The sequence below is a fragment of the Aspergillus foveolatus genome (assembly GCF_047715535.1).
Source record: "Aspergillus foveolatus strain CBS 279.81 unplaced genomic scaffold BDW70scaffold_52, whole genome shotgun sequence".
Lineage (NCBI taxonomy): Eukaryota > Fungi > Ascomycota > Eurotiomycetes > Eurotiales > Aspergillaceae > Aspergillus > Aspergillus foveolatus.
The window spans coordinates 53,375-77,249 of NW_027396116.1; the positions used below are offsets into that span (position 1 = coordinate 53,375).

The 23,875-nt window shown below is 49.4% G+C and overlaps 9 protein-coding genes across 9 annotated transcripts; 2 read left to right on the forward strand and 7 right to left on the reverse strand.

Annotated features, from left to right (window-relative positions):
* Positions 1 to 2,468: 2,468 nt before the first annotated feature.
* BDW70DRAFT_141724 (uncharacterized protein) lies at positions 2,469 to 5,181 on the reverse strand. The gene is made up of 3 exons (XM_073737812.1): positions 3,095 to 5,181; positions 2,954 to 3,046; positions 2,469 to 2,901 (listed from the first exon to the last, which is right to left on the reverse strand). The coding sequence occupies exons 1-3, from the start codon at positions 4,685 to 4,687 to the stop codon at positions 2,848 to 2,850; spliced, it is 1,740 nt and encodes a 579-aa protein (XP_073593244.1). The 5' UTR covers positions 4,688 to 5,181; the 3' UTR covers positions 2,469 to 2,847.
* Positions 5,182 to 5,838: 657 nt separating this feature from the next.
* BDW70DRAFT_141725 (proteasome regulatory particle base subunit RPT6) lies at positions 5,839 to 7,846 on the reverse strand. The gene is made up of 3 exons (XM_073737813.1): positions 7,425 to 7,846; positions 6,680 to 7,355; positions 5,839 to 6,617 (listed from the first exon to the last, which is right to left on the reverse strand). Exons 1-3 carry the CDS (start codon positions 7,660 to 7,662, stop codon positions 6,359 to 6,361), a joined length of 1,173 nt encoding a protein of 390 aa, XP_073593245.1. The 5' UTR covers positions 7,663 to 7,846; the 3' UTR covers positions 5,839 to 6,358.
* Positions 7,847 to 8,271: 425 nt separating this feature from the next.
* BDW70DRAFT_170331 (surface antigen-domain-containing protein) lies at positions 8,272 to 11,308 on the reverse strand (the record flags this gene model as incomplete). Its single annotated transcript, XM_073742899.1, has 7 exons — positions 11,244 to 11,308; positions 11,066 to 11,182; positions 10,801 to 10,987; positions 9,542 to 10,751; positions 9,506 to 9,509; positions 8,921 to 9,253; positions 8,272 to 8,868 (listed from the first exon to the last, which is right to left on the reverse strand). Exons 1-7 carry the CDS (start codon positions 11,274 to 11,276, stop codon positions 8,272 to 8,274), a joined length of 2,481 nt encoding a protein of 826 aa, XP_073593246.1. The 5' UTR covers positions 11,277 to 11,308.
* Positions 11,309 to 11,597: 289 nt separating this feature from the next.
* BDW70DRAFT_152472 (cytochrome c/c1 heme lyase-domain-containing protein) lies at positions 11,598 to 14,039 on the forward strand (the record flags this gene model as incomplete). Its single annotated transcript, XM_073739449.1, has 6 exons — positions 11,598 to 11,624; positions 11,678 to 11,757; positions 11,810 to 12,515; positions 13,003 to 13,057; positions 13,113 to 13,731; positions 13,790 to 14,039. 6 exons carry the CDS (start codon positions 11,598 to 11,600, stop codon positions 14,037 to 14,039), a joined length of 1,737 nt encoding a protein of 578 aa, XP_073593247.1.
* Positions 14,040 to 14,510: 471 nt separating this feature from the next.
* On the reverse strand, positions 14,511 to 15,972 carry BDW70DRAFT_141733 (SDR family oxidoreductase). The gene is made up of 6 exons (XM_073737814.1): positions 15,879 to 15,972; positions 15,569 to 15,793; positions 15,511 to 15,518; positions 15,313 to 15,464; positions 15,160 to 15,254; positions 14,511 to 15,105 (listed from the first exon to the last, which is right to left on the reverse strand). Exons 1-6 carry the CDS (start codon positions 15,920 to 15,922, stop codon positions 14,736 to 14,738), a joined length of 894 nt encoding a protein of 297 aa, XP_073593248.1. The 5' UTR covers positions 15,923 to 15,972; the 3' UTR covers positions 14,511 to 14,735.
* Positions 15,973 to 16,193: 221 nt separating this feature from the next.
* On the reverse strand, positions 16,194 to 18,344 carry BDW70DRAFT_152474 (putative GTP binding protein; the record flags this gene model as incomplete). The annotated part of the gene is made up of 6 exons (XM_073739450.1): positions 16,194 to 16,298; positions 16,330 to 17,465; positions 17,510 to 17,644; positions 17,692 to 17,805; positions 17,856 to 17,990; positions 18,038 to 18,344. 6 exons carry the CDS (start codon positions 18,342 to 18,344, stop codon positions 16,194 to 16,196), a joined length of 1,932 nt encoding a protein of 643 aa, XP_073593249.1.
* A 663-nt stretch (positions 18,345 to 19,007) lies between these two features.
* Positions 19,008 to 19,415, forward strand: BDW70DRAFT_162588 (dolichol-phosphate mannosyltransferase subunit 3; the record flags this gene model as incomplete). The annotated part of the gene is made up of 3 exons (XM_073741152.1): positions 19,008 to 19,055; positions 19,108 to 19,176; positions 19,254 to 19,415. 3 exons carry the CDS (start codon positions 19,008 to 19,010, stop codon positions 19,413 to 19,415), a joined length of 279 nt encoding a protein of 92 aa, XP_073593250.1.
* A 357-nt stretch (positions 19,416 to 19,772) lies between these two features.
* Positions 19,773 to 20,946, reverse strand: BDW70DRAFT_96975 (xanthine phosphoribosyltransferase). The gene is made up of 5 exons (XM_073745312.1): positions 20,752 to 20,946; positions 20,515 to 20,621; positions 20,153 to 20,465; positions 19,990 to 20,102; positions 19,773 to 19,942 (listed from the first exon to the last, which is right to left on the reverse strand). The coding sequence occupies exons 1-5, from the start codon at positions 20,782 to 20,784 to the stop codon at positions 19,894 to 19,896; spliced, it is 615 nt and encodes a 204-aa protein (XP_073593251.1). The 5' UTR covers positions 20,785 to 20,946; the 3' UTR covers positions 19,773 to 19,893.
* Positions 20,947 to 21,187: 241 nt separating this feature from the next.
* BDW70DRAFT_141743 (putative C4-dicarboxylate transporter/malic acid transport protein) lies at positions 21,188 to 23,170 on the reverse strand. The gene is made up of 4 exons (XM_073737815.1): positions 22,501 to 23,170; positions 22,140 to 22,455; positions 21,674 to 22,084; positions 21,188 to 21,630 (listed from the first exon to the last, which is right to left on the reverse strand). Exons 1-4 carry the CDS (start codon positions 22,862 to 22,864, stop codon positions 21,285 to 21,287), a joined length of 1,437 nt encoding a protein of 478 aa, XP_073593252.1. The 5' UTR covers positions 22,865 to 23,170; the 3' UTR covers positions 21,188 to 21,284.
* Between the last annotated feature and the right edge of the window lie 705 nt (positions 23,171 to 23,875).

Genomic DNA, 23,875 nt, shown 5'->3' on the forward strand with positions numbered 1-23,875 from the left:
ACAGCAATGGTTCACATCAAGATTCTTATAGGGTATCTGCTGTCATCTATACATTAATTATAAGACAAGCGCTCTCCCCGAGCAGGGGCCCAATTCTCCAGCCACTCTCGCGCTTTACCAAGGTCACTCCCCGCGGCTTCAACCGCAGCAACGCACCAAGCCAGATCGTAAATTTTCTTGCCAGTCGTCCCGTGATTTTCGGCGGCAAGCATTTCGGCAATATTGCGTCGTTGCTGACCTACCTGATCAGTGCAGAAGTAAAACGGTGCGGTGTGTGGCCCCTTGCCCTGTAGATCTACGGCGTCAACCAGAGGTCGCACAAGCCTCAAAATAGCGGCAGCGCTCATTGATGCGGCCGAGTCAGAGAGCTGGTGTCGATTCTGTTTTCCAGTTTTGCAGTACTCGTTCTGGCACCATGATTTACCGCACCCCTTCATTAGCTGAGAGAGATAACGGCGCTCTATGCGTCGGTGGAGCACTTTACCCTCTGGATCGTAGGTGTCCACGTATAAGGGCCCGAAGCATATGCTGCAGAGACCTATAGTGTCGTTGCCTGGCTTAATTGTGCTTTGTACTCCGCGCCCGTCGAGTGTACGTCCGCAGTTTTGATTCAGGCAGATCTGAGGCGCGGGCCGGGAGAGGCGGTCGAGATCGTGGTGGCGGAGGTGTGTCTTCATATCGCGCAGCCGAACTATCTTGTTGCAAAGATGGCATTCGTTTGTTCGTCCACCATCTACAAGTTCATGCGGTGTAAGACCGGAGACCAGCACTTCTGGATCGTGCATATCTGGGTCAGACTCGCCCTGCTGGGGCACCTCCAGGTGGCAGAATGAGCAAAGTATAGGCTTCGCTGGGCAGACTGTCGTTCGATGTTGAGCAAGATGCTGAAATCCTTCCGCTTCAAACCCACAAGCGCGGCATGATCGCCTTGTATGAAATATCAAGACATGTTTATGCTGACTCGCCAGGTCATGCCCGAATGAAGCGTCATAAGGACAGTGCCAGTGATTCTGCCATTCGGGAGATCGTTTCTGGAAAACTTCGCGGCATTGGGTGCATAATATATTGTTTCGAAAGCAAAAATTCTCATGCAGGACAAACGTTCTTGAAGAAACCCAGCGCTGACAGTTCTTGCACAGGACATCGTCCGCGTCATGCGCCTTTGACTCGGAGTTTCCATGATTGATGGTCGAAGTTGCAGACACCAGGCGCAGTTGATAAGATTTAGCGGAAGCCTGTTGTTCAACTTCATCCGCCAAAGCAAACGCGTGGACTGTAATATACAACGCCTCGGCATTATCCAATTCAGCGTTCGTTGGCGCAATGCTGATCTGCTTCTGTGTCTGGCTTGAGAGCTCACCAAAGACATGCTCGTCCATCCGCGGCCGATTCCTCTGACGAGCAGAAAGAGGACTCACGAGCAACGTAACATCCGCATCGTCCTTCCCTACAAGGTTAATTTCTATGGTGCTTCCAGCCTCCCATTTTCGGAGCTCATAGTCCACATATTCGCCCGGAAGCACCTGGCCAGTCACTTCGGCACCCAGATCAAGCACTCCGCCAGCAGATGTGCCTCCGTTGGTTTTAGACGCGCGGGAAGCTCTCGCCAGCCGTTTATGTAGTGTCTCGCGGGCCTGTTCTTCAGTCAAGGCAACAATATCCACCTCCAGATCAGTGTCCACGACACATATACCCTCCCCCTGAGGCTCTACCTTGTCGACCAGAAATTTGAAGGATTCTTCCTGACCCCGGGGCACTGTGAGTGTTTCCCCGGTCGTCAATGTGGTGTAATTGCTGCGTAGATGACGCTCTAACAAAGCTTTCCAATCATCGGTGTCGTAACCAGCCTCTAGCGGGCGCAATCGGACATAAGTACCCTTAGGCAGTTGCTCGGCGTGAACGGTTACTATGGGGGCGTCGGCTTCCCCGCCTTCTTGGGGAATGTCAAGGGCTTCCCGTAATGTAGCACTAAGACCGATCTCGTTCTCTCTCGCAGAGAACTCGCGGATCCCAGCGTATATCACACGAGAATTTTGGGTGTTGACAAGCCGGAATGTTAGTGGATGAGGTAATTGCTGCTGTCGGTGAACACCGTGCTCGAGTGGTTGAGACTCAGCCGCAATCGTACGGGGACTGAAAGGGTCAAAGGAGCTGATATACGGACGCAGAGGTTGCTGTGACGATATCTCTTGAAGCGGAGCGGCGGCGAGAAGCTGTTCGAGAGCAGATTGCGGAAGAATGATCCTGTTTTTATGAAGATATCATTCAGCATACAAATCTGGCGATAAAGGCATTGAACTTGAGAAAACGAAGAGTGATTACCTATCCCCAGAGAGTTTCAGTGTGTATTGGGGAGGAGTCACGGTAAACCGCGACGACCAGCGAAGTTGGTCCTGTTCCCTCGCCATAGCTTTTTGCAAGGTCTAGGTATCTTCCACCAGGGCGAGCAACACATCCTTAAGCGATTGTTGGCTACTCGAGTTGACGTGAACTGAGTCTTGTTGCCATCTTCCAGAAGATACCGCCCGGATTTGTCATCCTCAAACGCTCTTAAAAGCAGGTCCATCTACTTTATACACTTACTGGCTTACATGTACTTCTCCCTAATACACGAACAACAGGAAAGCAAAACAGAGAGGGCTGGCTTGTTTCATTATTAATCCAAGGCAATCCATACCTGGGTAGCCGGTGGTCATTCAAGAGCGAAATGGCATGCTATATGCGGGGTATACAATAATGCTAGCAAACACAACAGATGAGGTCATAAATTACCTCTTCAAAAAGAATCTCCGACTGTTCTCGTACAGCAGGATCCGCGTAAAGTACGTTCGTTAATACTGAGAGCCTTTACTGGTAGAGCTGACGCATTCGATGCCGTGTACTAGTGTTGCACCAATCACACTGAAAAGTCAGTCAAACGTGTTCGATTTAAAAGCAAGACCATAATCCATACCATCGTGAAGGAACAGCCTTCGTTGTGTTCAATGCAATAGTCGCCTTGGCAATTTTGGCAGTTCCGTTGACAGTCCAACTTACATGCGGCGCACTGAACGAGGTTAATAGACCACATATATTTATTTGGTACATCGCTTACCGTTGGCCCGCACTCCCAGCAGTCTTTACTCACTCCAGGTCCGAACCCCTCATTGCCAGTACGCGGTCCTCTAACAGCTGTCTGATGAGGCGACAAATTGCTCCTCACACGTTCCGGGCGCGGAAGACAGCTGTTGCAGAACCACTTATTACAACGATGACACCACCGATCGGCGAGGCAATCGGCGCAACGAGCGATCAGCACAGGGTGCTCACCCAAGATGAGTGCTGGCCGTTTTGCTGCAGCCAAAGATGACGAATGAAATGGTGGTGGTGTGAGAAGGGGAAAATGTTCGGCTGGAGATTGTCCCCAAATAGCCGGGCCTTCTTCAGAAGTGTGGCAACCGTCGCAACCCATAGGACCCAGGGCAATTGTTGCGATAGCTGGCCCGAGCAGCCGTTTTCCAGGTTGGGCATCTTCCGTACTGGGGGATACAGTGGCGCAGAGGTCGACATTGTGTCGAGGACCGCGGCAGAGGACAGCATCAAAAGCAATGATTCCTTCGCACTTTTGAAGAGTCTCTGCCCAACCTTCCTCAATGTGATGCTTGAGCAGTTTACCGGACGAGTTATACCAAACGTTTTGACGCTGTTCCTTTTGGTTCTGTGTGGGCGTCACATCGCCGAGCGTGCGTTGACTGACGCACTGTGAACTCCACCAATCCCTGTACTTGCTTCTAACTGCAGCTCGAAGGTGATCCGTGGGAGTGAAGTAGTAGATGCCTTTGATGCGAGGCGTACCGGCAGGCCGCGTAGGTCGAACAGCATAGTTGAGTACTTGCATGAGTTTCCGCTCATTTAGATGTCGACATTCTCGAATTGACAGTAGGCTCAGATTGAAGCGGTCCGACAGCACCAAGTCCGAAACAAGATCAGCTGGAACGGGCAGGCCATCTAAGATAAGCGTCCGTACATCGCGCATGATCGACCTTCGCTCCAGATTGGCAAAGATGCCTCTGAGAGGCCCAGAGTAGAATTCATCGTCGGTCAGTGATTCGTCCATGCGCTCGGCCCGCCACGTCTGACCACCACGGTCAATCGGGGGCTGATCAGTCAGCCGAGCGCCTCGACAATGAGACAAATCAAGGTGTCGGAACACATATGGCGTCTCCATAATTAGCGAGCGCACAAAGCGCGAAGTTGCCGACAGGGCCAGGAGAGTGCCTGGAGTGAGATATGGCACCAAGTGATCGAGGATCAAGCCATTTTCTAAAACATCTTCGATCGAGGTTGGCTTTCGCTCTACCACCGGTTCAGGCCGCTCTTTGACAGATTCCTCCTCGTCACTGAGCTCGATTTCGCGAACGGCCGGAACAAGCCCCAATTCCTTGGGGGTCAAGCGGCGGGTGCCGTAGAAGAAGTCAGGAGCACAGCTAATGAGATTCTGTCGGTAGGCGGCCACGGCTCCAACAGCCAGTTCCTCGCCACAATTAATCATTAAACCGGCATTTGGTTGGATCTCCTGTAGAGCAGCTCTGGCTTTGGCGAGCTCAGTTTCGAGAAGATTGATGGTGGATTGAAGAACAGCAGACATGTTCTTTTTGTTGTCAGGATCGATGCTAGTGACCAAGACAGACCACAGTGCTTCTGACATGCTACTAATATATCAGGTTCAAAAAGCAACAACGGATCTCGAAAAGAGTGGCAAAATCCGGTCCGCGATTTGTTTGGTTGGGAGATCCGTGGAGTGCTCCACGGAATATTGTGCCCCTAGTCGAGAAATGTATATTGCTGCCGTGAACCAGGAGTTGGATTTAGACGTCAACCGGAGTCGGTTGTTGAAGTGATAAACTGGGGACAATAGTAATGAGCGGGGAAGTACGAAGTATAAAGACCCGATACGGGGAGAGAAAAAACTACAACGGAGTAGGAAGACGGCGGAGTTGGGAAGAATAAACCTAAAAGATCAGGGGCTGCCGAAAGCTTCACCGGACGACAAGTCGGGTATTACTCCGTATATGAAAGGATCCTATTTATCCGTATGATGTCCTTTTTTAAGATATGTGATAATCTCATCCGTAAAAGTACTCCCTACAACGTAGAGGCTGCAAAAAGCAAAGCCAACTTGGCACAGTCATGGGATTTTACTGCATAATCACGACTGTGGAAGGTGATACAGCAGCCTTCTAGCCAATTTAAGCACTGCATATCTCCTCGGGCTTCGGAGTTCCAAATTTCTGTACTCTGAACAGTAGTGTAAAGGCGAGGTGGAAAGAGAGTATGGTTCCACCCAAAGGTCATCCGATCTAGGCTGGCTCCACTCAAGCCGAGGCCCTGGATTTGGAGGATACGGATCGCTGGTCACGCGGCCCCGGCCATAACGCGTCAACCGGAGATCATCCACCCGGAACTTCTGGAAACTGAAAGCCCTTCTGATGTTCCTAACTGGTTCAAGGCTCGTTCCAGCTTTGTATAGGCTGAAGTGTTAAGTAAGGATTGATAGGCAATATTATTTCCCAAGCATTGACAGATGAGCTTTTACGTTTCACCATTACATTTCACCATACATTCCTAAATTGCTATACCGGAGCAGAAAACGGCAAGTCAATCAGGTCTAGTGATAAGCGTTCGCAGTCCGCCCATGCAGATCAAGCAGATTCTGGGGACTATATTAAGTGAGGTGTTGAGGATAAGGATCTCGGCGGAAATCATCTGATTGCCAAGACTATAGTAGTATAGTCTAGGGTCACTGACTCATAAGTAATCCCTTATTGTAACTATAGAGAATAATGTACAAGAGTACAAGTTTACCCTCTACTAAATCGCAGACCTCGGCAAAAGAAAGAAGACTACTTCGTGCTCAGAGTATACTACATATATCCAGATAAACTCAACACTCAGCACCGAGCCTCATGAATTCTCGTTGCGGGCAGTGTTATCCATGGCGCCAAGCCTCTGGTCGCCAATCCCCTCTCCCTTGCGGCGATACGTCCAGAAAATAGTAGGGCTCACGGTGCTTTGACGGACTCCTCGTTGAGTTGTCATTTTTCTGACATACTCTTCTGGAATCAAGGGCAAGTCGGGAGCTCACTGAAGAATGCTGTGTGTGGAGTGTAGTTTGTTTTACCTACGTAGAGTTCAACACGATTCTCGATTATATTCGTTAATGTACGGCCGTTTGAGACCGATTGACGCTACCCTTTATCTACATCGACTGTATTCGCGGCTGTACTAGATTGACAATCCTGGCACCTAGAACTATCGCAACTAATCCGCAGAAGAGTAGTATTACATATCGTCATCCGCCCGGATTCCGTTTGCTCATCTACTTGAACAACTTCGAGACTGCTACCTCCTTGTCGTCATGTTTGTTGAGAATCTTGGCCGTGGCCAAGTCAAAGTCCTCCTGAGTAACATGTACTCGCCGCTCTCGAAGGGCGTACATCCCGGCTTCTGTACATACACCCTTCAGTTCGGCGCCCGAGCATCCGTTCATTTTCTCCGCGATCTTCGTAAGATTGATCCCACGCGTCAAGTTCATCGACCGAGAATGGATCCGTAGGATATCCGCACGAGCTTCCACACTGTTGCGGGTAAGAGGACAGTTAGTAACAGCATCTCTCATACGACAAAGGTAGAGCCTTACGATGGAGGTGGAAACTCGATCTTCCGATCAATTCTTCCGGGCCGCAGTAATGCAGGGTCCAGAATATCGAGTCGATTTGTAGCCATAATGATCTTAATGTTTTTCGTCGGTTCGAACCCGTCTAACTGATTGAGAAGCTCCAGCATGGTACGTTGAACCTCTGAATCACCCGAGCCCGCGGAATCTATCCGGCTGGACCCAATGCTGTCGATTTCATCCATGAAAATGATGCTAGGCGCATGCTCTCGGGCCATGACGAATAATTCACGGACCATACGGCTACCTTCACCAATATATTTCTGTACAAGCTCCGACCCGCTAACACGGATAAACCTGCAGTCCGTATGATGAGCCACAGCTCGAGCGAGGAGGGTCTTTCCGGTACCGGGGGGGCCGTAAAGAAGAACTCCCTTCGGTTGTGCAATTCCCAGAGACTCGAACAACTCGGGGTGTTTCAAGCCAAGTTCAATGACCTCCTTGATTTCCTTGATTTGCTGGTCGAGGCCACCAATCATATCATATGTACTGTCAGGAACCTTTTCGACCATCATGAGCGAAACCAGCGGGTCCACAGATGACGGGAGCATCTTTTCCAGTTTGTATGAATCTGAGAGCAGAGCAACACGCTTGCCGACGGTCAGTTTGCCGATGTCTACGCCATCCGCGATGTCAACAACTATGTAGGACTTATTAGCACTAAACCACCAAGCTAGCAAATTTGAAGAAACGCAGAAAGGTGATTTACCATATTTTCCCTCTGGATGTACTTTCACCAAGACCTTCTTTGTGCTCATGACTTTCACCACCTCTCCAACGTAAGAGCCAGGCTGTTGAAGTAGGCCTAGTTCCTCTCGCAGTAGGCGCACCCGCGAGTTATAATCATTGCGTTGTGCTTCAAGTCGCCGTAGTACAGCCTGCCCTTGAATGATCTCGAGCTTCATGCTCTCGATCTTATTGCGGTAGTAGTTGTCGAGCGCCATCATGAACGGAGCTCTTTGGATCAGCGTCAACAAGTTGCTACTCACAACCCGCCGTAAGAACTTCGATTATTGCAATTCCAACGGGAATGCTGCGGTTTACTCGCTGGATAGAGTAGGTCGGCTTCAAGTTAGCTTGAGAAGTTTCGTGAGGTTTGGAGTTAGCGGAGCAAGATGTCGCGGAACAGGTAGCCCAGGGCGGCGTCACGGGTGTTCCAGCATCGCCGCTTTAACGAGAGCTAGAGCTCTCATTGTCACGTGAAATAGTCTACTTCGTCATGCTTCGGAATTTCTTGTGTCTTGTCCGATACTCGGTCTACTAGAAAAGGGTTATTATGGCCAAATACAAACTACCACTTATCTTAATGTCAGTATCTAGTTCCCTGAACTGTTGCAAGCAGTATTAGCTACAGGAGGTCATTCTAAAAATGAATCTGGCGCTCCTAAGGTTAGATATGCATAAATCTGTTAGTAGCCATGCATTAATTACAAAATAGATCAAAATCCTCTTGAAAAACTACTATAATTCGCTCTCGAAAGAAAGCGAGTTCAGAACCTTTTTTTGTCGTTAAGCGTCAATCCTCAGATACGAAGATGGAACAGACTAGATAAAAACTAAGCCGCCCCCGGTTTCGCTGCAAGAGTTCCACTCCCAGTTGAAGAGAAAAGCCCCATGATGCCGAAAACAACATAAAAAAGTGCCAAGGGATAAGCCACAAGACCCCTCATACCACTCATACGCGCCACAGCACAGAACATCCCAGACGAAGAATACGTACACCACCCCACTGCCGCCGTTGTAAGGAGGTACCCAAACATTGTGTCCATAGGCACAAGTATACCCAAGAGACTTGTCAGCACAAGTGGTAAAAAGCAGTAGCCCAGGACGCTTGCGGAGCGCGGGAACGTGAGCGTTGCGGAGAAGTGGCCGGACGAGCCTGGTTTGGCGTGCGGGTCGTAGTTGCCAGACGGATCTGCGGCGTTGGGCGGCTGAGTTGGGGAGGTTGGGTGGACAGGAGACATAAGGCTGAGGATTAGATGGAGAGCGACGGTACCGAAGACGGCGACGCCGTAGATATAGCCGTAGAATACCTTGCCCGATAAAAGTAGGAAGGTGCCGTATAAAACGATGTAGAGGAGTGCGCCGTAGAGGTCACTGTCGTCCATGAGGTGCTGGTCTATGCGTGCGAAGGGATTGAGGACCGTTAACGTCTATGCATTAGATTAGCCTATTGTCCGAAGATGTTGAAAGGTGAGTACAGACTTTGGTCCGGATATGCTCAAAATTCACCCCGAGCTCCTCCAACAGCGGCGGTTCGCCGTCATAACCCTCAGTTCCAAATGCAGCAAGCCACCCGGTCCGCAAGCCGCCCTGTTCGCCCATCCTCCCGCTCACACCACCAGTAGGGGACCCGAAACCGCCGTATCCAGCCCCTCCAACGGGGTACCCTTGTGCCGCTGTATTTGGTGGTGCGCCGAATCCGCCAAATGATGCTTGGGAAGGAGTAGTGTGTCCTGATACGGAGGAATAGCTAGATGGGTAAAATTGGAGGTTTTGCGCGGAAGACTGAGCTCCATAGGGCTGTTGTGGATAGTACTGTGCCATGGTGGAAGGAGTTGATGGTGACTTCGAGCTTGGAGGATCTCGCAAGATGACAGACCTGAAGAGAAGCTAATGCCGCCAATGGCGCTTGGAGAAGCTTCGAAGGAATGTAGTTGGTATGTGTCAAGGTGAATTAGGGTTGATGTAGGTGGCTCGTACAGAACACTTGTCGGCGGTGAAGCCAGTCTAAGTAACTAAGGCTTAGTCATCGAAGTTGGTCTAAAGGCTGAATAATACAAGTACAACAATTCTATTTCAAGGTGCTCAGAGAATATGTTTTACAAAAAGTTAATACCAATTCCGAGTTGCAGCCCCTTCCTGCCTTCCTCACCCTTACGCAAAACCAACGGAAGGGAGACGTTGAGCTCAAATCTAGCAGCTGGATGGGCGTACACGAGTCCGACACCAGCTGCGATGCTCGGCAGGCCGTTGCCAATTTCAGAGACAGTGAATTTCATAGCGTCTTTCACTTCGGCGCTGCTGGAAGGGACCGCCTTTTGCGCGTTTCTCAGAGGCAGTAACCGCCCACCGTTCACAAACGCTTGAAGCCGGAGAGGCTTCTCAGCGCCTACTCGTGGAACTGGGAAAAGGAGATTGGCGCTTCCTGCAGCATAGACATCGCCTCCAACTGCATCAGTACCATCGCGAGGCCCGAGGCCAGAGAGACGGAACCCGCGAACATCTGTAGGACCGCCTAGCTGGAAACGGTCATTGAGGCGAGACAAGCGTGGCCGGGAGTCCGAGTCGAGACCAAGAGGATAGAGCAGGCCTGCACGGAAACCAGTAGTAAAGCTTACGCCACTGTCTCCTTTAACTCCAGGTATTGGGATGGGAATAGCACTTTGTGTTTCAACCTCGGACTTCCAGAACGCGACGTCGCCTTTAAGCGGACCCCAGCCAGCCAGCTCGTTGAATGCCTTGGCGTAGTAGCCTCGTGAGGGCAAAAAAGGGTTGTCCCGGCGATCTGTGGTCCAGCTATGGAAAACACTGCTCTTGACGCTATCACCTGCATTTGCTCGAACGGTAGGGGATGCATTCTCCGCTAAGCCGGTCACTTGTCTCCAGAAGCCACTGTAGCCAATTTCGTGGCGTTGGCCAGACCGGCTCAGCCACCGAAGTTTACTCCAGCCGCCCTTCAGCACTTCTTCGTGGCTTGCCCAAGACTTCTGTGTCGAGCTGGCGATTCCACCAAGCTCCAGGCGAAAGTCCGGATCGCTGAAAATGGGCGTGTCAAACACGGCCTGGTAAGCGGATCGCGTTCTTGTGCCCAAAGAAACATTGAAATTCAAGTTCTCAGCGCCGCCAAATACATTGCGCCATAAGAGGTTACCATAGGCTGAGCCTTCCGCGTTGCCGAGGTCAGTTCCGGTCTTGAGCAGGACACGGGACTTCTCCTTCACGGAATAGTATACACTGATGTTTGTGAGGCCTGTTTGCGTTTCGGAGGCCGGAGCCTGATCCAGATACACAGAAACAGGCTGCTGAAATATGTCTGGTGATCATCGTTAGAACTAGACCTCATAGTCTGCATTGCTACTGACCAAATCTGTTGAGCTTGTCCGCACGGGCCGATATTTCTCGTAAAGCTTCGGACAGGGTATACGTCTGTTTTCGGTGCTGGCTCAGCAATGGGTTGAAAATTTGTTCAAGAAAGCCCCTGCGCGTATTTTTTGCGTTCAGGACTTGGACAGACGAAATGGCACAAGGTAAAGTGGAGTTTTGGTCAATCTAGGTTGTAGCAAGAGTCAGTATGCCACAATGCTCCGCAGGAATAAGTTTGAACACGTTATAAAAGAAAAAACTTACCAGCTCTCCAAGACGGTCTTGCGCCTTCTGGTAAATTGCGTGGAGGCGTTCATTGACAGCCTGCTGCTGCTCTTCTAGTACCTTTGGATCGGCGGTTTGCTGGAGACGCTCGAAAATCTATGGAAAGCGCCATTGGTTAAAAACAACGAAATAGACATGAATAAAAGACAGTGCATACTTCTCCATCCTCAGCAGAAAGCGGGGAAGCCATTGCGACGGCAGCAAGAGCTAACAGAAGACCAGCAGTGACTATCGGGTTCTCGTCGAGGCTTGCCCGAAGCGTCCGATGAAGCAATAGTTCAGCAAGTCACGTGGCGGCTGCTCTTCGCCTTAGAACACTCTATCAACGCAATGATTCTCGGGAACAACAACACTTCCAGCCACCTCCTTCTTGCGAGTGCTCTTTATCGTTCTTTTGTTCTTGTATCTGCTCTTCCGCTGATTGCGTCACTCATTTCGTCAATCCCGTCTTCTCTGTTCATACGCCGCACTGTGGGCGTTTGCTGCAGCTAAGCCTTCAATCACGAGTAAAATGGCTACAAAAGCAGCTTACAAAAGGGTGAGTTGAGGAGTAATTTATTCCCAGCTCGATTACCCACTAACCTTAGGTAGCTCACTCGCGAGTATCAAAATATCCAGAAAAATCCCCCACCCTTCATTATCGCTCACCCGTCGGAGTCCAACATACTTGAGTAAGTCAAACCCGCAGCGAAGAGAAGCGAAATAACGGACTCTGATTATTAGGTGGCATTATATCCTCACTGGACCCCCTGGAACCCCATACGAGAATGGACAGTACTGGGGCACATTGATGTTCCCCCCCGAATATCCATTTGCCCCTCCTGCTATCCGCATGCACACTCCAAGCGGTCGATTCCAGCCGTCCTCCCGTCTCTGTCTAAGCATCAGCGATTTTCACCCAAAGTCATTCAATCCGGCGTGGGAAGTTTCCACAATCCTCATCGGCCTACTTTCCTTTATGACTAGCGAGGAAATGACTACCGGGAGTGTGAGCGCAACAGAAGCGGAAAGGCGTGTTCTCGCTGCGCGTTCTAGATGGTGGAACTCTACGGGCGGAGGCACCCACATCAGCGCGACACCTGGGGTGACGCCCACTTCGAGAGGTATCAACAATGTCAAAGCCGGTGACGGAGGCTTAAAGTTTCGCACTGAATGGCCAGAGTTGGACCAAGAGAACTGGAAGTGGCTGAAAGAGAACCGTATTGACACTGCAACCGGGCAACTAAGACCTGATCCGAATGCCTCTTCGAGCAAGTGTTCTCCGGAAACTAGTGCGCTGCGCAGACGTCCGAACGGTAGTGCGCCGGGAATCGGGGCTGTAATGGATGGTGGTAACGCTGCCCGAGAAGTCGGTCAAACTTGGCTTCAACGTAACAAGATCTGGGTCGGTCTCGGACTCCTATTTGGGTATGCGCTTATTGCAAGGCTTGTCCAAGATGTTCAGGGTTAACCTGAACGTTGATCGCTTTTCTGTCTTGTCATTATAGTTTGCGGGGCGTCGTCTCGCCACTTTTCCGCTCAGCGCGGTTTGCTCTCTTATGTTCTATACCGTTGGGATGGATTTTATTGGGCTGTATTAGCTGCGGACAGGCGTACAGAGAGGGAACGGCGTTCTACTGACATTTTAGCCGACTCGGGAATGGCATTTCTTAAAAAGTGTAGTTGGTAGCAGCACTCCGTAATCTGTGGAGTCAACCAATCGAAAGTACCTATTTAATTACGATAGTTCCCGGTTTCTGTTATCTATTGCGGGTATCGCCGATTAAATCACTCCAAAACTTTCAGGCCTCGCCTTTCCCTCTTACCACATACCATCTCTATCCATCTCGCCTACTGCCGACTTTTGAGCCCTATCTAGCACCAGACCTTTGTTACTATCACCTTTCATTATGGGTTGGTTTTGGGCAGATTCGCAGCCGCAACTTCCGGCGCGCAATCACCCAGCATCCTCTGATGCGTCTCCTCCGGCAAGTAAAACGAAGAGCAAAGAGATTTTCAAGTGCTAACTGTTGATGATCATAGCCAGCATGTCCCATGCATGCATCTCCTCCCCAATCTGAGACTTCAAGCGCCTGTCCCGTGCGATCGCCGGATTCGCCCTTCTTCGTAACCCCGAAATCTTCTTCTCAACCACCTACTGCGCCTGATACAAAACAGTCGACCCTGTCCAAGCTTAACCCGTTGAACTACATGTTTGCGTCCCTTTCGCAAGAGCGCGCTCCGAACCAAACCGTGGACCTAGGTGTTGAACGGGAGGTCTCGTCCATACCCAGAGGTGATTCAGAAGGGAACTGGGAGTATCCCTCTCCACAGCAGATGTATAATGCTATGCTGCGAAAAGGGTATACAGACACTCCACAAGATGCCGTAGAGGCCATGGTTGCGGTGCATAACTTTTTGAACGAGGGCGCTTGGAGTGAGATTGTCAATTGGGAGCGGATCTTTTCAAAAGGCTGGGCGAATGCATGGGAGAAGTGCCGAAGAGGTGAAGAAAACATCCCTTTAGAGCTAGCTAAAGAGGAATACTATGGAACTGCGACTACTACTCCGCCTCGTTTGGTGAGGTTCCAGGGCCGGCCACAAGACCTTACGCCTAAAGCACAGTTCTTCCAGATTCTAGGCCGGCTATACCCGGCGAAATTTGAGTCAGTTTTTTCATCATTGGCGATAATTATTTTTTCTAACCAACCTCTTCTCGTTCAGGACCAAGCCTCCATTTGACCGACATGACTGGTACGTGATGCGCGAAACGCCATCAGGCCCCAAGGAAGTCCGCTATGTAATTGACTACTACTCTGGGCCCCCAGAGCCGACTGGCGAGCCTGTTTTCTACCTTGACATTCGGCCTGCTCTGGATTCGCCCACCGCCGCCGCCGAACGACTGCTGAGATGGGGATCTGACGTCTGGTATCGCGCAAGCGGAGGCGCTGTCCGTGACAATGACAAAAATTAACGAAAATCGCACAGTCTGACGAGTGTGCACCGCTCAGGAACTAAATACACTGGGGGCTGGATAGCTCTTCTTGATTTCAATGGCCCCGAAGCAGCCCTTCAGTCCGCCGTTGGAATTTGCATTCTCCACTCTTGACGCCAGGAATATACGAAAATCATGGACATCTGGCTAGCTATTGTTTATATTAAAAGGTCCCTCGTGTTCCGCATTTGACATTGACTTTGTCCACTTCCCGGCTGCGATGGTTTAATCGGCATATGTGTTTGGAGTCGAGGTTCCAGTTTGTGGTGCTTCTTAATTAGTCGAAGCGGTTCATTACCTTCATATATGTATAATAGATGTACGATATACCATTAGCTTCATCTCGCATCTTCGAGCCTAATTCTATGGCGTGTATAGGGTTATGGGGCTGTGCTTGCCGCATGTATTGGGGACACCAAAATATATTACAGAGCACCTGTAAATAAATTCGTTAAATGCAATTATTAGCACTTTGTTATCAATTCACACCGTTTGGGCATTGAACCAAGCGATCATGGCCCGCAACACCACTAATCAACTGCAGATCCTTTACGCAGCAATAACTGCGCCTGCCTAATCATACAAAACAGCGATTCCTAAGACAGAGGCGCCCTGCCAACAAGTTCGCCGCTCTCAATGAATTCTCAGCCGTCCCGACGACCTGACTCAAACTGGCTAGTTCCCGAGGATCTTCCTCAACTTATTCAGTCCGAACATCCTCGTCATGACGGCATGTGCGAGACCAGTCCAACCCCAGCCACCCATGAACAACCAGATAATCCAGCTTTTGTTCCCCTCCCAAATCCAGCTCTTTCGTCCCTTGGCCCATGGCCAGAGCCAACGCCACGGCGCAGACCCGTATAAGACTTGTGCAACAACGCTCTTGGCATAGGCAGAGTGAGGCATGGCTCCGTCCTGGCTATGTGTGACGCGACGAGTATATTGGTCTTCAATCGGAGCATAGATGGAGTTGGGTGCCAGAGTACGCTGTGTGCGCGCGATGCGTGATTGAACACCGCCAGTAACAACTGTAGTGACGTTCACCCTGGCAGACTGTTATTAGTCGGCACGCTGGAAGCGAAGAAGCGCCTTTGCATACCCGTATGGAGCTAGCTCTACCCGTAGGGTGTCGCTATAAGAGTGCAGCGCTGCCTTTGAGGCATTGTATATTGAACCAAACACATAGGGTATGATCTAGATGATGATTGAGAGTCAGTTCGGTTGCTGAATATAGCAGAGAGTAAACACGTACCCCTGCAACTGACCCAATCTGTACTATGGTACCCTTCGCCTTGATGAGCAGTGGGACGAACGTTTTGCAGATGTAGACCACGGAAAAAAAGTTGACCTCAAACGTTGCGCGGACTTCGGAAAGATCAACTTCGGTAGCAGGAACCGTATAATCTGGCTGTCGTCAATGACTTGACATTATACATGTTCGTATACATACTGCGACCTCTATGGCGTGGTCAGCACAAAGGTGTTAGCCTTTTAAATTAGAAACTCACGCGTTGTTCACCAGATAATCCAGTCCCTCATGACCCAATCTCCTCTCAACCTCTGCAAAGCATAATTGGACGCTATCTTCATCGTCTACGGTCAAACTCAGCGTCTCAATGCCTATGGCTTCAAGATCCTCAAGCTGACTCGCATTCCGAGCTGTTGCAAATACTCGCAGACCATGTCTGTAAAATTCACGAGCAAGAGCATTCCCTATTCCTCCGGGAGCGCAGCTGTATCAAAGGATAGACAAGGCTCAGTAGGGATTCCCTGAGTCGAACTAGCTACAGTGTAGCCCAATGTTAAGGATAGGCTTACCCCGTGATTAGGACGGATTTCCGCTTGTCACTGCCGTCAGACATTACAATTACCTGCCGGTTAGAACGAAGGATGTCTCCAAGACAAGAGGACAGTAAACGAGATAGTATTTAGTTTTAGATTTACTCCAAGTAGTCCTGACCTCGGCAGGTGGGCCACATGCAGTGGATATCAACACGTGACAATTTGAAACAAAATATATACCCCGACGCAATTGACAACGGTGTGATGTTGAGCAAGCTATTTTATCATCAGCTGATTGGGAAAGCATATCTAGTCTATCAAGAACACACAGGTTCAGGTTCAAATTCAGTGTCAATTGCCCTGCTTAAGATACTTCGAGACATGACGTCTCATCAGGTCTTGCATAGTAGTTTTCCAGGAAGCGTCAACAGTGTCGGACTGAGGATATCTATCAGCCTGAGTAAATATTGGCAGTTAAGATACTCACCTCATCCCTCAATAGCTCCTGCACGAGAATTATAATGTTATCCCGGTCCTTGCTCCACTGCACCTTGTCTGTCTCGGTCTTTGATGGTTCTGCAGCGCCTAGAGTCTGCTCAATTAAAGAGAAACCATCAATTTTTTGCAGACAATTGACGACCGCATCAGAGCCTGCCTTTGTGGATGTCATCAGCGCGAGAGCAAACCATCCCTCGCTCCGCACCACAGGCCATTGAGTTTGCGTTACCATGGCGCCTAGCGGAAGGGCTATGTCTTTGTGAGTGAATAGAGATTCGAGAACACAGTCACCGGCGGCATTGTATCTGGGAATGAGCGTGCGACATATCGCGGCTGTGATGCGCCCTATCTCTGTTTTGATTGGAATTGAATCGGTCCTTTTGAACAGAGCAAGAAGTAATGAGAGGTAAGACTGCGCTTCCTCTCCCTCTGCTGGCTCCAGTAGCCGATTGATATTCTCGACCGACGAATTGACAAGCTGTCTGGTGATACTCGTTGCTGAAAGCTGGACTTGCGGGATGGTTTCATACGCCCATAGGCGCGCGATGGCTGGCACGATCCCAGCTTTGCCTATAATGATCCTATTGTCACTGGCTACTGCCAGGTTTTTAAGAAATCCAAGGGCAGAGTGTAGTGCTGCTCCTCTGGCATTGCTGTTTAGGACGGCTATCAGCTCTTCGTGGATTTTCAGTTCCTTTACCATGGCCACGCAGGTTTCGTCGGAGCGTGCCAAGTTGCCGAGCATGACACAGGCGCAGATCTGAAGTTGATCTTCTGGGCTGTTTAGCCAAGATCTGAGCGTCTGCGAGACGGATGAGTTCAGCGGGTAGGACACTGCAAAAAGCGGCGAGGCAGATAGCTCTGCTAAAGCCTGGTTTATCTTCAGCCGTGACTGTGCGATTGCTTGCGCGTCATCAGAGCCTGTTGTGTTGAAGGATATGGACCGTGTGAGCATTGACAAGATACCCGAGACCATGCGTCTTGATATGCAGATATCCCGAAATCTAGTGTTGGTTATATAAGCCGCGGTGCAGTTCGCAAGGATACAGAATTGGGCTGGTTCAGCAGCAGTCATGGCTAGTAGTAATGAAATTGTCCCATCAGGAGAATTTTCAATGCCTTGTTCTGCAACCGTTAGTGAGTACTAGTGCATAAGAGACGACGCATACCCTGCTCGCCCACGAGCTCTATTAGTTCGTAGACATAGTCAATTAGAGCATCATTTCCCTGGAATGCATCATCCTTGACCAGTTTTAACAGGATATACACTATCTTGTTCGCCGCTAACTGAGACTGGGCAGGTTCTTCATGTCGTCAGTCAGGCAGAACATCTAGAAAGCAAAGTGCATACCATAGTCAATGCATAGATTATATACGACAGGAATTACGACCTGGCGGAGTTCAGGCTGCAGTAGGTACTGCAGAATGGCTGGTATGCAATTCACCACAATCGCCCGGTTTTCATCTGGATAAATATATAAATCTAGAATCTGTATCCACGGAGAAGAGAATTACCTGTGTCAGCACAAGAATTCCCAATGAGCCTCAGGGAATGAAGAATCAGGCCACTCTCCGCAATCTCATTTGAAGATATAAGCCGGAGGAAGAAATCCAGAATTCCCGTGCGGCCGTACACGAGACGAAGCGAAGCTGCAAACGGTAAGCAACTGGCGTAGTAACTGGTTGGATATACTGACGGTTTCTACTCCCGTCCGCCAGGGCTTCTGTAGCCCGTAGTAGTAATTGGGACTGGCAATGCCAGAGCTTGGATAAAGCGTCCAGCATACCTTCAAAGGCTGCCGTATCGCCTTCATTTGCCCTTTTCAGGGCATCGTCCACGGAGTACAAAAGGGCTTCTTGCTCCTGTAATGGTAGCGTCTCGGCGCGGGGCGGCTCTATTGCCGGACGTTGCGTCTGGAAGATCTCCTCCAGCGGGGGGAAATGCAATCCTTCTATATTTCCAGCCTGGGTGTCCAGGTTATTGGCGACATTGCTGCTGGTCATCTCTTTTATGGCACTTTAGAGGTCTGTAAACTGGAAAGGTGCTTCGCAGGTAGATAGGGGTAGTACTCACTACTTCGTGCAGAAGGCTGTCCGTTTGTAGACCTGTAAGAAGTGACTGGGCGATGCCTTTGCCCAAGCTCTGTTCTAAGATGTAGACCCGAATGACCAAAAAGCGATGATCACTCGTTATACAGGCAAGATGAATTGAAGCATAGTGAAAAACGTCGCGGCCTAAGGCGTCAAGAGACAACGAACTTTAAGTGTGGCGGTACGAGTGGTGTATCGCTTCAGAGTAAATAGAACTACTTCAGTTTTGCAAGTGGAGCTCCTTATAAAACGAGAGAAAAAGCGCATGGATAAGATAGGATTAAGCTACATCAGTACTCCATAGTCTACTCTACAGAAATATTGCCGGAGTCTCACAGTGTTGTTAAAAGACCTCTGTAGGTAATTTATAATACGTCCGTACAGCCACATCTCCGCGGTCAACCTTTGGTGAGCTCAGGTGTCCATTATCCAAACTCCTCGTTCAAACCCAGTCCCTCATTTATCTTCAACTTGCGCTCTTTTCTGAAGCCCACTTGCTTTCGTTAATCTTTTCATGTTTGTTTTTACTCTGGTCAACATATTACAGAACAATTCGATATCTCAAGCACTCTTACAATGACGCGCGCCCAGCAGACCCTCTCCGTCCTCCTCCTCGTCTCCTCTGTGCGAACACATCTATCCCTCTTCCATTAAACAGAAACTAACAAAAGCTTAGCTCTACCTATCTCTCTACCTCAGACTCATTCCACTGAACGAAACTATACAACAAGAAATCATCCCCGTTGTAGGTCTTTTTGGGCCCTTCTACCCCTTTTCAGTTCCAGAACCCGAGCTGACGGACCCCGTTCGCGCGTTACCTAGCTACCTTTTTACGCCCTCATATCTTTCGGATGCTACCTTCTCGGCCGCCTGGGTCTGGCGATCTTCACTTTCCACGATGTGCCTGAGGCGCACAAGGAGCTGCAGGGGGAGATCGAGCAGGCCAAGGCTGAACTGCGCCGGGCAAATGTTGACGTGGACTAAATGCGAGAATCAAACGATAACTTTCTATAAATAACATTTGAGGCGAGGCCTCTGGCCACTCATATGGGGGGCATAAGTTCAAGAGAGGTAAAGGAGACATTGTAATATATACTACAATGATACAATCTGTTTGCATTTTGGCTGCATACAGTATCATAGAATGCGTCATGCCAGGTATGTGTAGATCGCAGAGTGAGATTTATTTTGTGGGATCGTGCCTGGGCGTGAGAACTCATAAAAAAGTGAATAATCCAAAAGCGACCTCGCAAGAAAGATGGTCTATTCCCCGCAGGTAGATAGATCCTCTGATGAAGATCTGCTGAAGTGATTGCTTTTATCTATAAAGCCTATTCGTAAAAGACGCCTGAGATCGTTGACTCCTCAAAACAAAGGGGGAACGATTCTAGTAACCGGCGGAGGGAGCGCGTTTCGAAATCATAACAGATGCGAAAAGATCGAGATTTTCGCTGAATGAACCTTAGACTAGGGGGTTTGCTTTTGCGAGTGCGTCGTGTTCATCGATATCCCTATAAACTGATCAGTAACCGGCTCTACAGAAAGGCGGTGATCATACTTAGCCTCCCATGGGTAGCAAATCCAAACGTCATCAGTTGTGACAGCGGCGTGGTACCGGCCGGACTCCATCATGTCGGCGGGCAGTTGGCCCTTCTTCGACTTGTTTTTGTTCTGTTCAAGCTGTTAGCATCCTCACAACACAAACCACGGTAGAGACATACGTGTAGCACAAACACGAAGAAGTTTGTCTTCTCGCCTTCGCGACCAAGCTGCTTTTGCGCGAGCTCAACATCCTTTTGCAGTTCACGAACGGCATATTCCAGTGTTGTCCGCGTGTCATCGACCTCGTCGACAATGAGAATGTTCTTGCCGATCAGGTTGGCCATTTCCAAGGAGCTCAGGTCCAGCCATTGTGTTCGGGTAACCTTTGTACCGGGAACCTCCTCTGGGTCACCGCGACCAAGATCCTCGTAGAGCGACAGACCAATGGCCTGAATAGGGATGTTGGGCTCGCCGGGGCGCTTGAGGAACGATCTAGTGATTGATCAGATCATAATTTCTCTATGAAATCTGGTCGCTTTACCGGAGGATACGAGCAGGGACATAACCGCCTCCACCAATAGCTATCATCAAGTTGGGGTGGAATGTGTTGAGGATTTGTTCAGCCGAGGATTGACATAGCTTGTGGACCTATACGTAATGTGTCAGATCGGTGTGACGTCCAAGTATAAGTAACCGGTGAAGGCCCTTATGGCGGGTATGTTGTGTAGGGAATTCTGCAACTCTGGGATCTCGAATGCACAAACTGAGCATTTCATACCTGGTTGTAAGTGACATAGACTTTTTGGGGCATGTTGGCGATAAGAGGTTTCCCGATAGCGCGATAAGACGAGAGATGGATAAGAACTGTGCGTGATAAAAGCCGAAAGCTCAACAGCGAGTGTTCTTCAAGCAACAGGTATTAAGCAGAGGAGAGGAAAACGCCTAAATAATATTCAAGAAGAGGGCAGAGTCCGAGGGTCCGAGGGGCAGAAAAAAAATAGCCAATTTAGATGGATAAGGTTCCATGTGGCACGCCCGCCATGGATTGGACCGTTCCCAAGTATGGTGGAGCCTGCGAACCCTTGCCATCGGAGCCTGCCGACGCCAGCTGAGACTACTTCTATACAATGCATACTACTGTGGACGGGTGTTCAGAGTACAAATCCGTGAGGTTATCTAGCCTTCTTTCTGTCTGGATAGCATTGAAAGGTTCGGATGAAATCACATATATACAAATCCTTTCGAATCCTTCCAAACCATAACCATTCATTTGAATGGTAGCTGCACAATCATCTGCGTCAGTAGAAAACCTTACTGGAATTCTTCTCCGAGAGTGCCAGGCCTGATCTCATTTATTTCAAACCCTCCCTCGTCTTTGTCTTCTCCTTTCTGTGGCCAGAGGATGTGGCGTAAGATTATAGCGCGGATCATCATATAAACAACGAAGAGCCACATCAGCACAAGAGGAATAACCATGACACACCCTATAATTAGAATAGGTTTACAAGAAAATGCATTTCCCACTGCAAATGTCGACGTGATCAGCGCAGTATTCGGAAAGACAAAGGAAAACCAGCCCATCGTGAAAATCATTCGCCCAGGGCCGATGGCGGATAGGTGCGCGAAGCTTGCGATGAAGAAGAAGAATATTGCAAGACTGCGAGGTCAGCTTGGAAATTTGTGGCAGCAAAATTACTCACCCCCAAAGCCATAAGGAGGCGAAATTGACCACGATCTTTAAGACGTTGGCGGCCAAGATGCCGTCGCCCATAAAATCATCCGGGAAAACACTGTTCGCCTGAGCAGCCATGGTCACAAGACCTGCTACCGTAAATGCGCTCGGGCCAACAGAGACAAACATCCCAGGCCGGATGTTCTCCCTTGGGAGCTTCTGGGACATCAATCGGTAGATGAAGGCCGAATACACCATCAATGAAACCAGGAACCCCACCCCCTGGATAGTCGTGCCCCCAACAATGATGGGCAGTGCTCTAGAGGGCTCCAATTTAGCGCATAAAAGCCCAGCATGAGGCCCAATTATCAGCATAGGATAGGCCGGAAAAATCCAGATTGGCGTCATTTGCGCTATGGTAAAGGTCTGTGTTGACCACCTGCTACTATTAGCCGGCCAAGCCATATCTTAATGACATGGACAGGGTGGCATACAAAAGAAGATAAATCCCGGCAGACGAGATAACAGCCAGGGCGGCATCGATCCAGAATAAAATATGGACAGCGTCAGTAAGCCATGGTCCAGTATTATCAGTGCCATATTGTGAGATATTAATCAAGATTGTCCCAAACGAGACCACCGATGCTGGTACAAACAATGACTCTGTGGGATGCAAAAGAGACGCCTTGAAAGTATATGGAAACAAGTAAAAGCGCGTAAGCAGTATAGCCCAGATTACGAGATAGAAGAAAATATTGGCGAGTAAGAAGATAATTCCAATGGTATCCAAGCCTCGGAATCTATAAGGTACTGTTTGCCGTTAGTGGCTGATGGCTTAAGGGCCTGGAGACTTACTAGAATATATAACATTGGCAATACCACCTGTGGCCATTGTTAGAGTGAAGAACGCCCAGGTAAAGTGCCGTATTCGTTTCTTCCAGTTGAGCTTCCCGCCCGACGATTCAGTCATCGTCCTATTTAGTGACATGTCGACTCCACTGTACCGGTTACGAAAAGAGCCATGTGTAGACTCTAGCGCTGAGGAATGCGCCTCTCGCACCAGCGAACCCGTTGGCTGAAGGGCTGCATTGCTTTCTGACAATGTTCTTGACAACTCTTTTTCTGTGTCCTCGATCGTTGGCGTACGGTAGCCCTCAGCACCGGGAGATCGTAGGTGTCTGGGAGGCGGCGGGAGTTCAAGATGCATCGTCATATGCATTCAATGGCGGACAAATATCTGACTTCAAACATCTTCTCTTTTGCGTCCTTGAAGACAATCAACTTGGACGAGTCAGGTCGCAGCCGCCAAGCTCGAGAGCGGATGATCTTGCAGATCAACCGACTACCCAAGCCAGCGTTGTGAATCGACGGTGACGAGGGTTTAGTCTTCCAGTCGAGGTAACGCCAGGAATAAAGACTGCCTGGCCCACAAGCAATAGTGCTGTGGTAAAGATATGCCGGGAAGAAAGGGCCGACGACCTTGGAAGATAAACCGAGCAGAGGTTCGTAGGCTGCGGTAGTCGGGACTTAAAATGGTTGATGGATCGGTTTGAACGGCACAGAATCATGGGATCCACTTACTTATTGGGGTAAACGGCACGCACTTTCATGGAGACTGGGGTATACCCGATAAGTACTCGGTTGGAGTCGAGTTTCGGATATCTAAATAGTAGAGGCATTATATAAAATTGAAGAACTTCCGTAATGATCTGGTGCACAATGATGCCTTAAGTAGATCTGCACAGGCGCCCCGTCCATATGCCTTAAAACTTGCCTACAACCTACACGGTTTACTAGATTGAACACCATGAATTTCACCCAAGGTATTGATATTGACGATCTTGAGTGGCGCTGAGGTGCTCCTAGCCTGCTGCAGATTGCGATTCTAGGAAGCCGGGTCAGCTGCAGCTAGATAGGTGATTGATGGCTAGGCAGTAGCCATAAGTCGTCTAGCTATTGTTCTTTTAGGTTCAATTCCGTCTTTCTTTTGTCATGTCTCCGACAGTCCATCTCACGTGTATACGACCAGTATCTTTCGAGCATATCTGTCTCTCTTCAAGGCCTTGGAGCTGTGGTTTAAGAAGTGATGTGAAGCTACTCTCTTGCCATCTAATACGAGAATTTTGGCTATATGACTCTGATGTTCAGATAGCTGAAGAACTATGTGCTGCACGTCCTCTGCAATTACAATATGAATATTTAGATTAAAATAAATGCTCTGTAAATAATG

Excerpts from the sequence above, each read along its gene's own strand:
- BDW70DRAFT_141725 (XM_073737813.1), bottom strand. The coding sequence starts at position 7,662 with ATGATGGCGCTCGACAACTACTACCGCAATAAGATCGAGAGCATGAAG. Across the intron at positions 7,356-7,424 it reads ACATCCAGAGGGAAAATATG|TTGTTGACATCGCGGATGGC; the intron begins GTAAATCACCTT and ends AGTCCTACATAG. Across the intron at positions 6,618-6,679 it reads ATCGAGTTTCCACCTCCATC|TGTGGAAGCTCGTGCGGATA; the intron begins GTAAGGCTCTAC and ends TACCCGCAACAG.
- BDW70DRAFT_141743 (XM_073737815.1), bottom strand. The coding sequence starts at position 22,864 with ATGCATATGACGATGCATCTTGAACTCCCGCCGCCTCCCAGACACCTA. Across the intron at positions 22,456-22,500 it reads TGCCAATGTTATATATTCTA|TACCTTATAGATTCCGAGGC; the intron begins GTAAGTCTCCAG and ends AACGGCAAACAG. Across the intron at positions 21,631-21,673 it reads GCCTCCTTATGGCTTTGGGG|TCTTGCAATATTCTTCTTCT; the intron begins GTGAGTAATTTT and ends CTGACCTCGCAG.
- BDW70DRAFT_96975 (XM_073745312.1), bottom strand. The coding sequence starts at position 20,784 with ATGCCCCAAAAAGTCTATGTCACTTACAACCAG. Across the intron at positions 20,622-20,751 it reads TCTATGTCACTTACAACCAG|GTCCACAAGCTATGTCAATC; the intron begins GTATGAAATGCT and ends CATTACGTATAG. Across the intron at positions 20,103-20,152 it reads TCTTCGTGTTTGTGCTACAC|AACAAAAACAAGTCGAAGAA; the intron begins GTATGTCTCTAC and ends CAGCTTGAACAG.
- BDW70DRAFT_141733 (XM_073737814.1), bottom strand. The coding sequence starts at position 15,922 with ATGTCTGACGGCAGTGACAAGCGGAAATCCGTCCTAATCACGGG. Across the intron at positions 15,255-15,312 it reads AGATTGGGTCAGTTGCAGGG|ATCATACCCTATGTGTTTGG; the intron begins GTACGTGTTTAC and ends ATCATCATCTAG. Across the intron at positions 15,106-15,159 it reads GTAGAGCTAGCTCCATACGG|GGTGAACGTCACTACAGTTG; the intron begins GTATGCAAAGGC and ends ACAGTCTGCCAG.
- BDW70DRAFT_141724 (XM_073737812.1), bottom strand. The coding sequence starts at position 4,687 with ATGTCAGAAGCACTGTGGTCTGTCTTGGTCACTAGCATCGATCCTGAC. Across the intron at positions 3,047-3,094 it reads GCTGGGAGTGCGGGCCAACG|TGCGCCGCATGTAAGTTGGA; the intron begins GTAAGCGATGTA and ends AACCTCGTTCAG. Across the intron at positions 2,902-2,953 it reads AAGGCTGTTCCTTCACGATG|TGTGATTGGTGCAACACTAG; the intron begins GTATGGATTATG and ends CTGACTTTTCAG.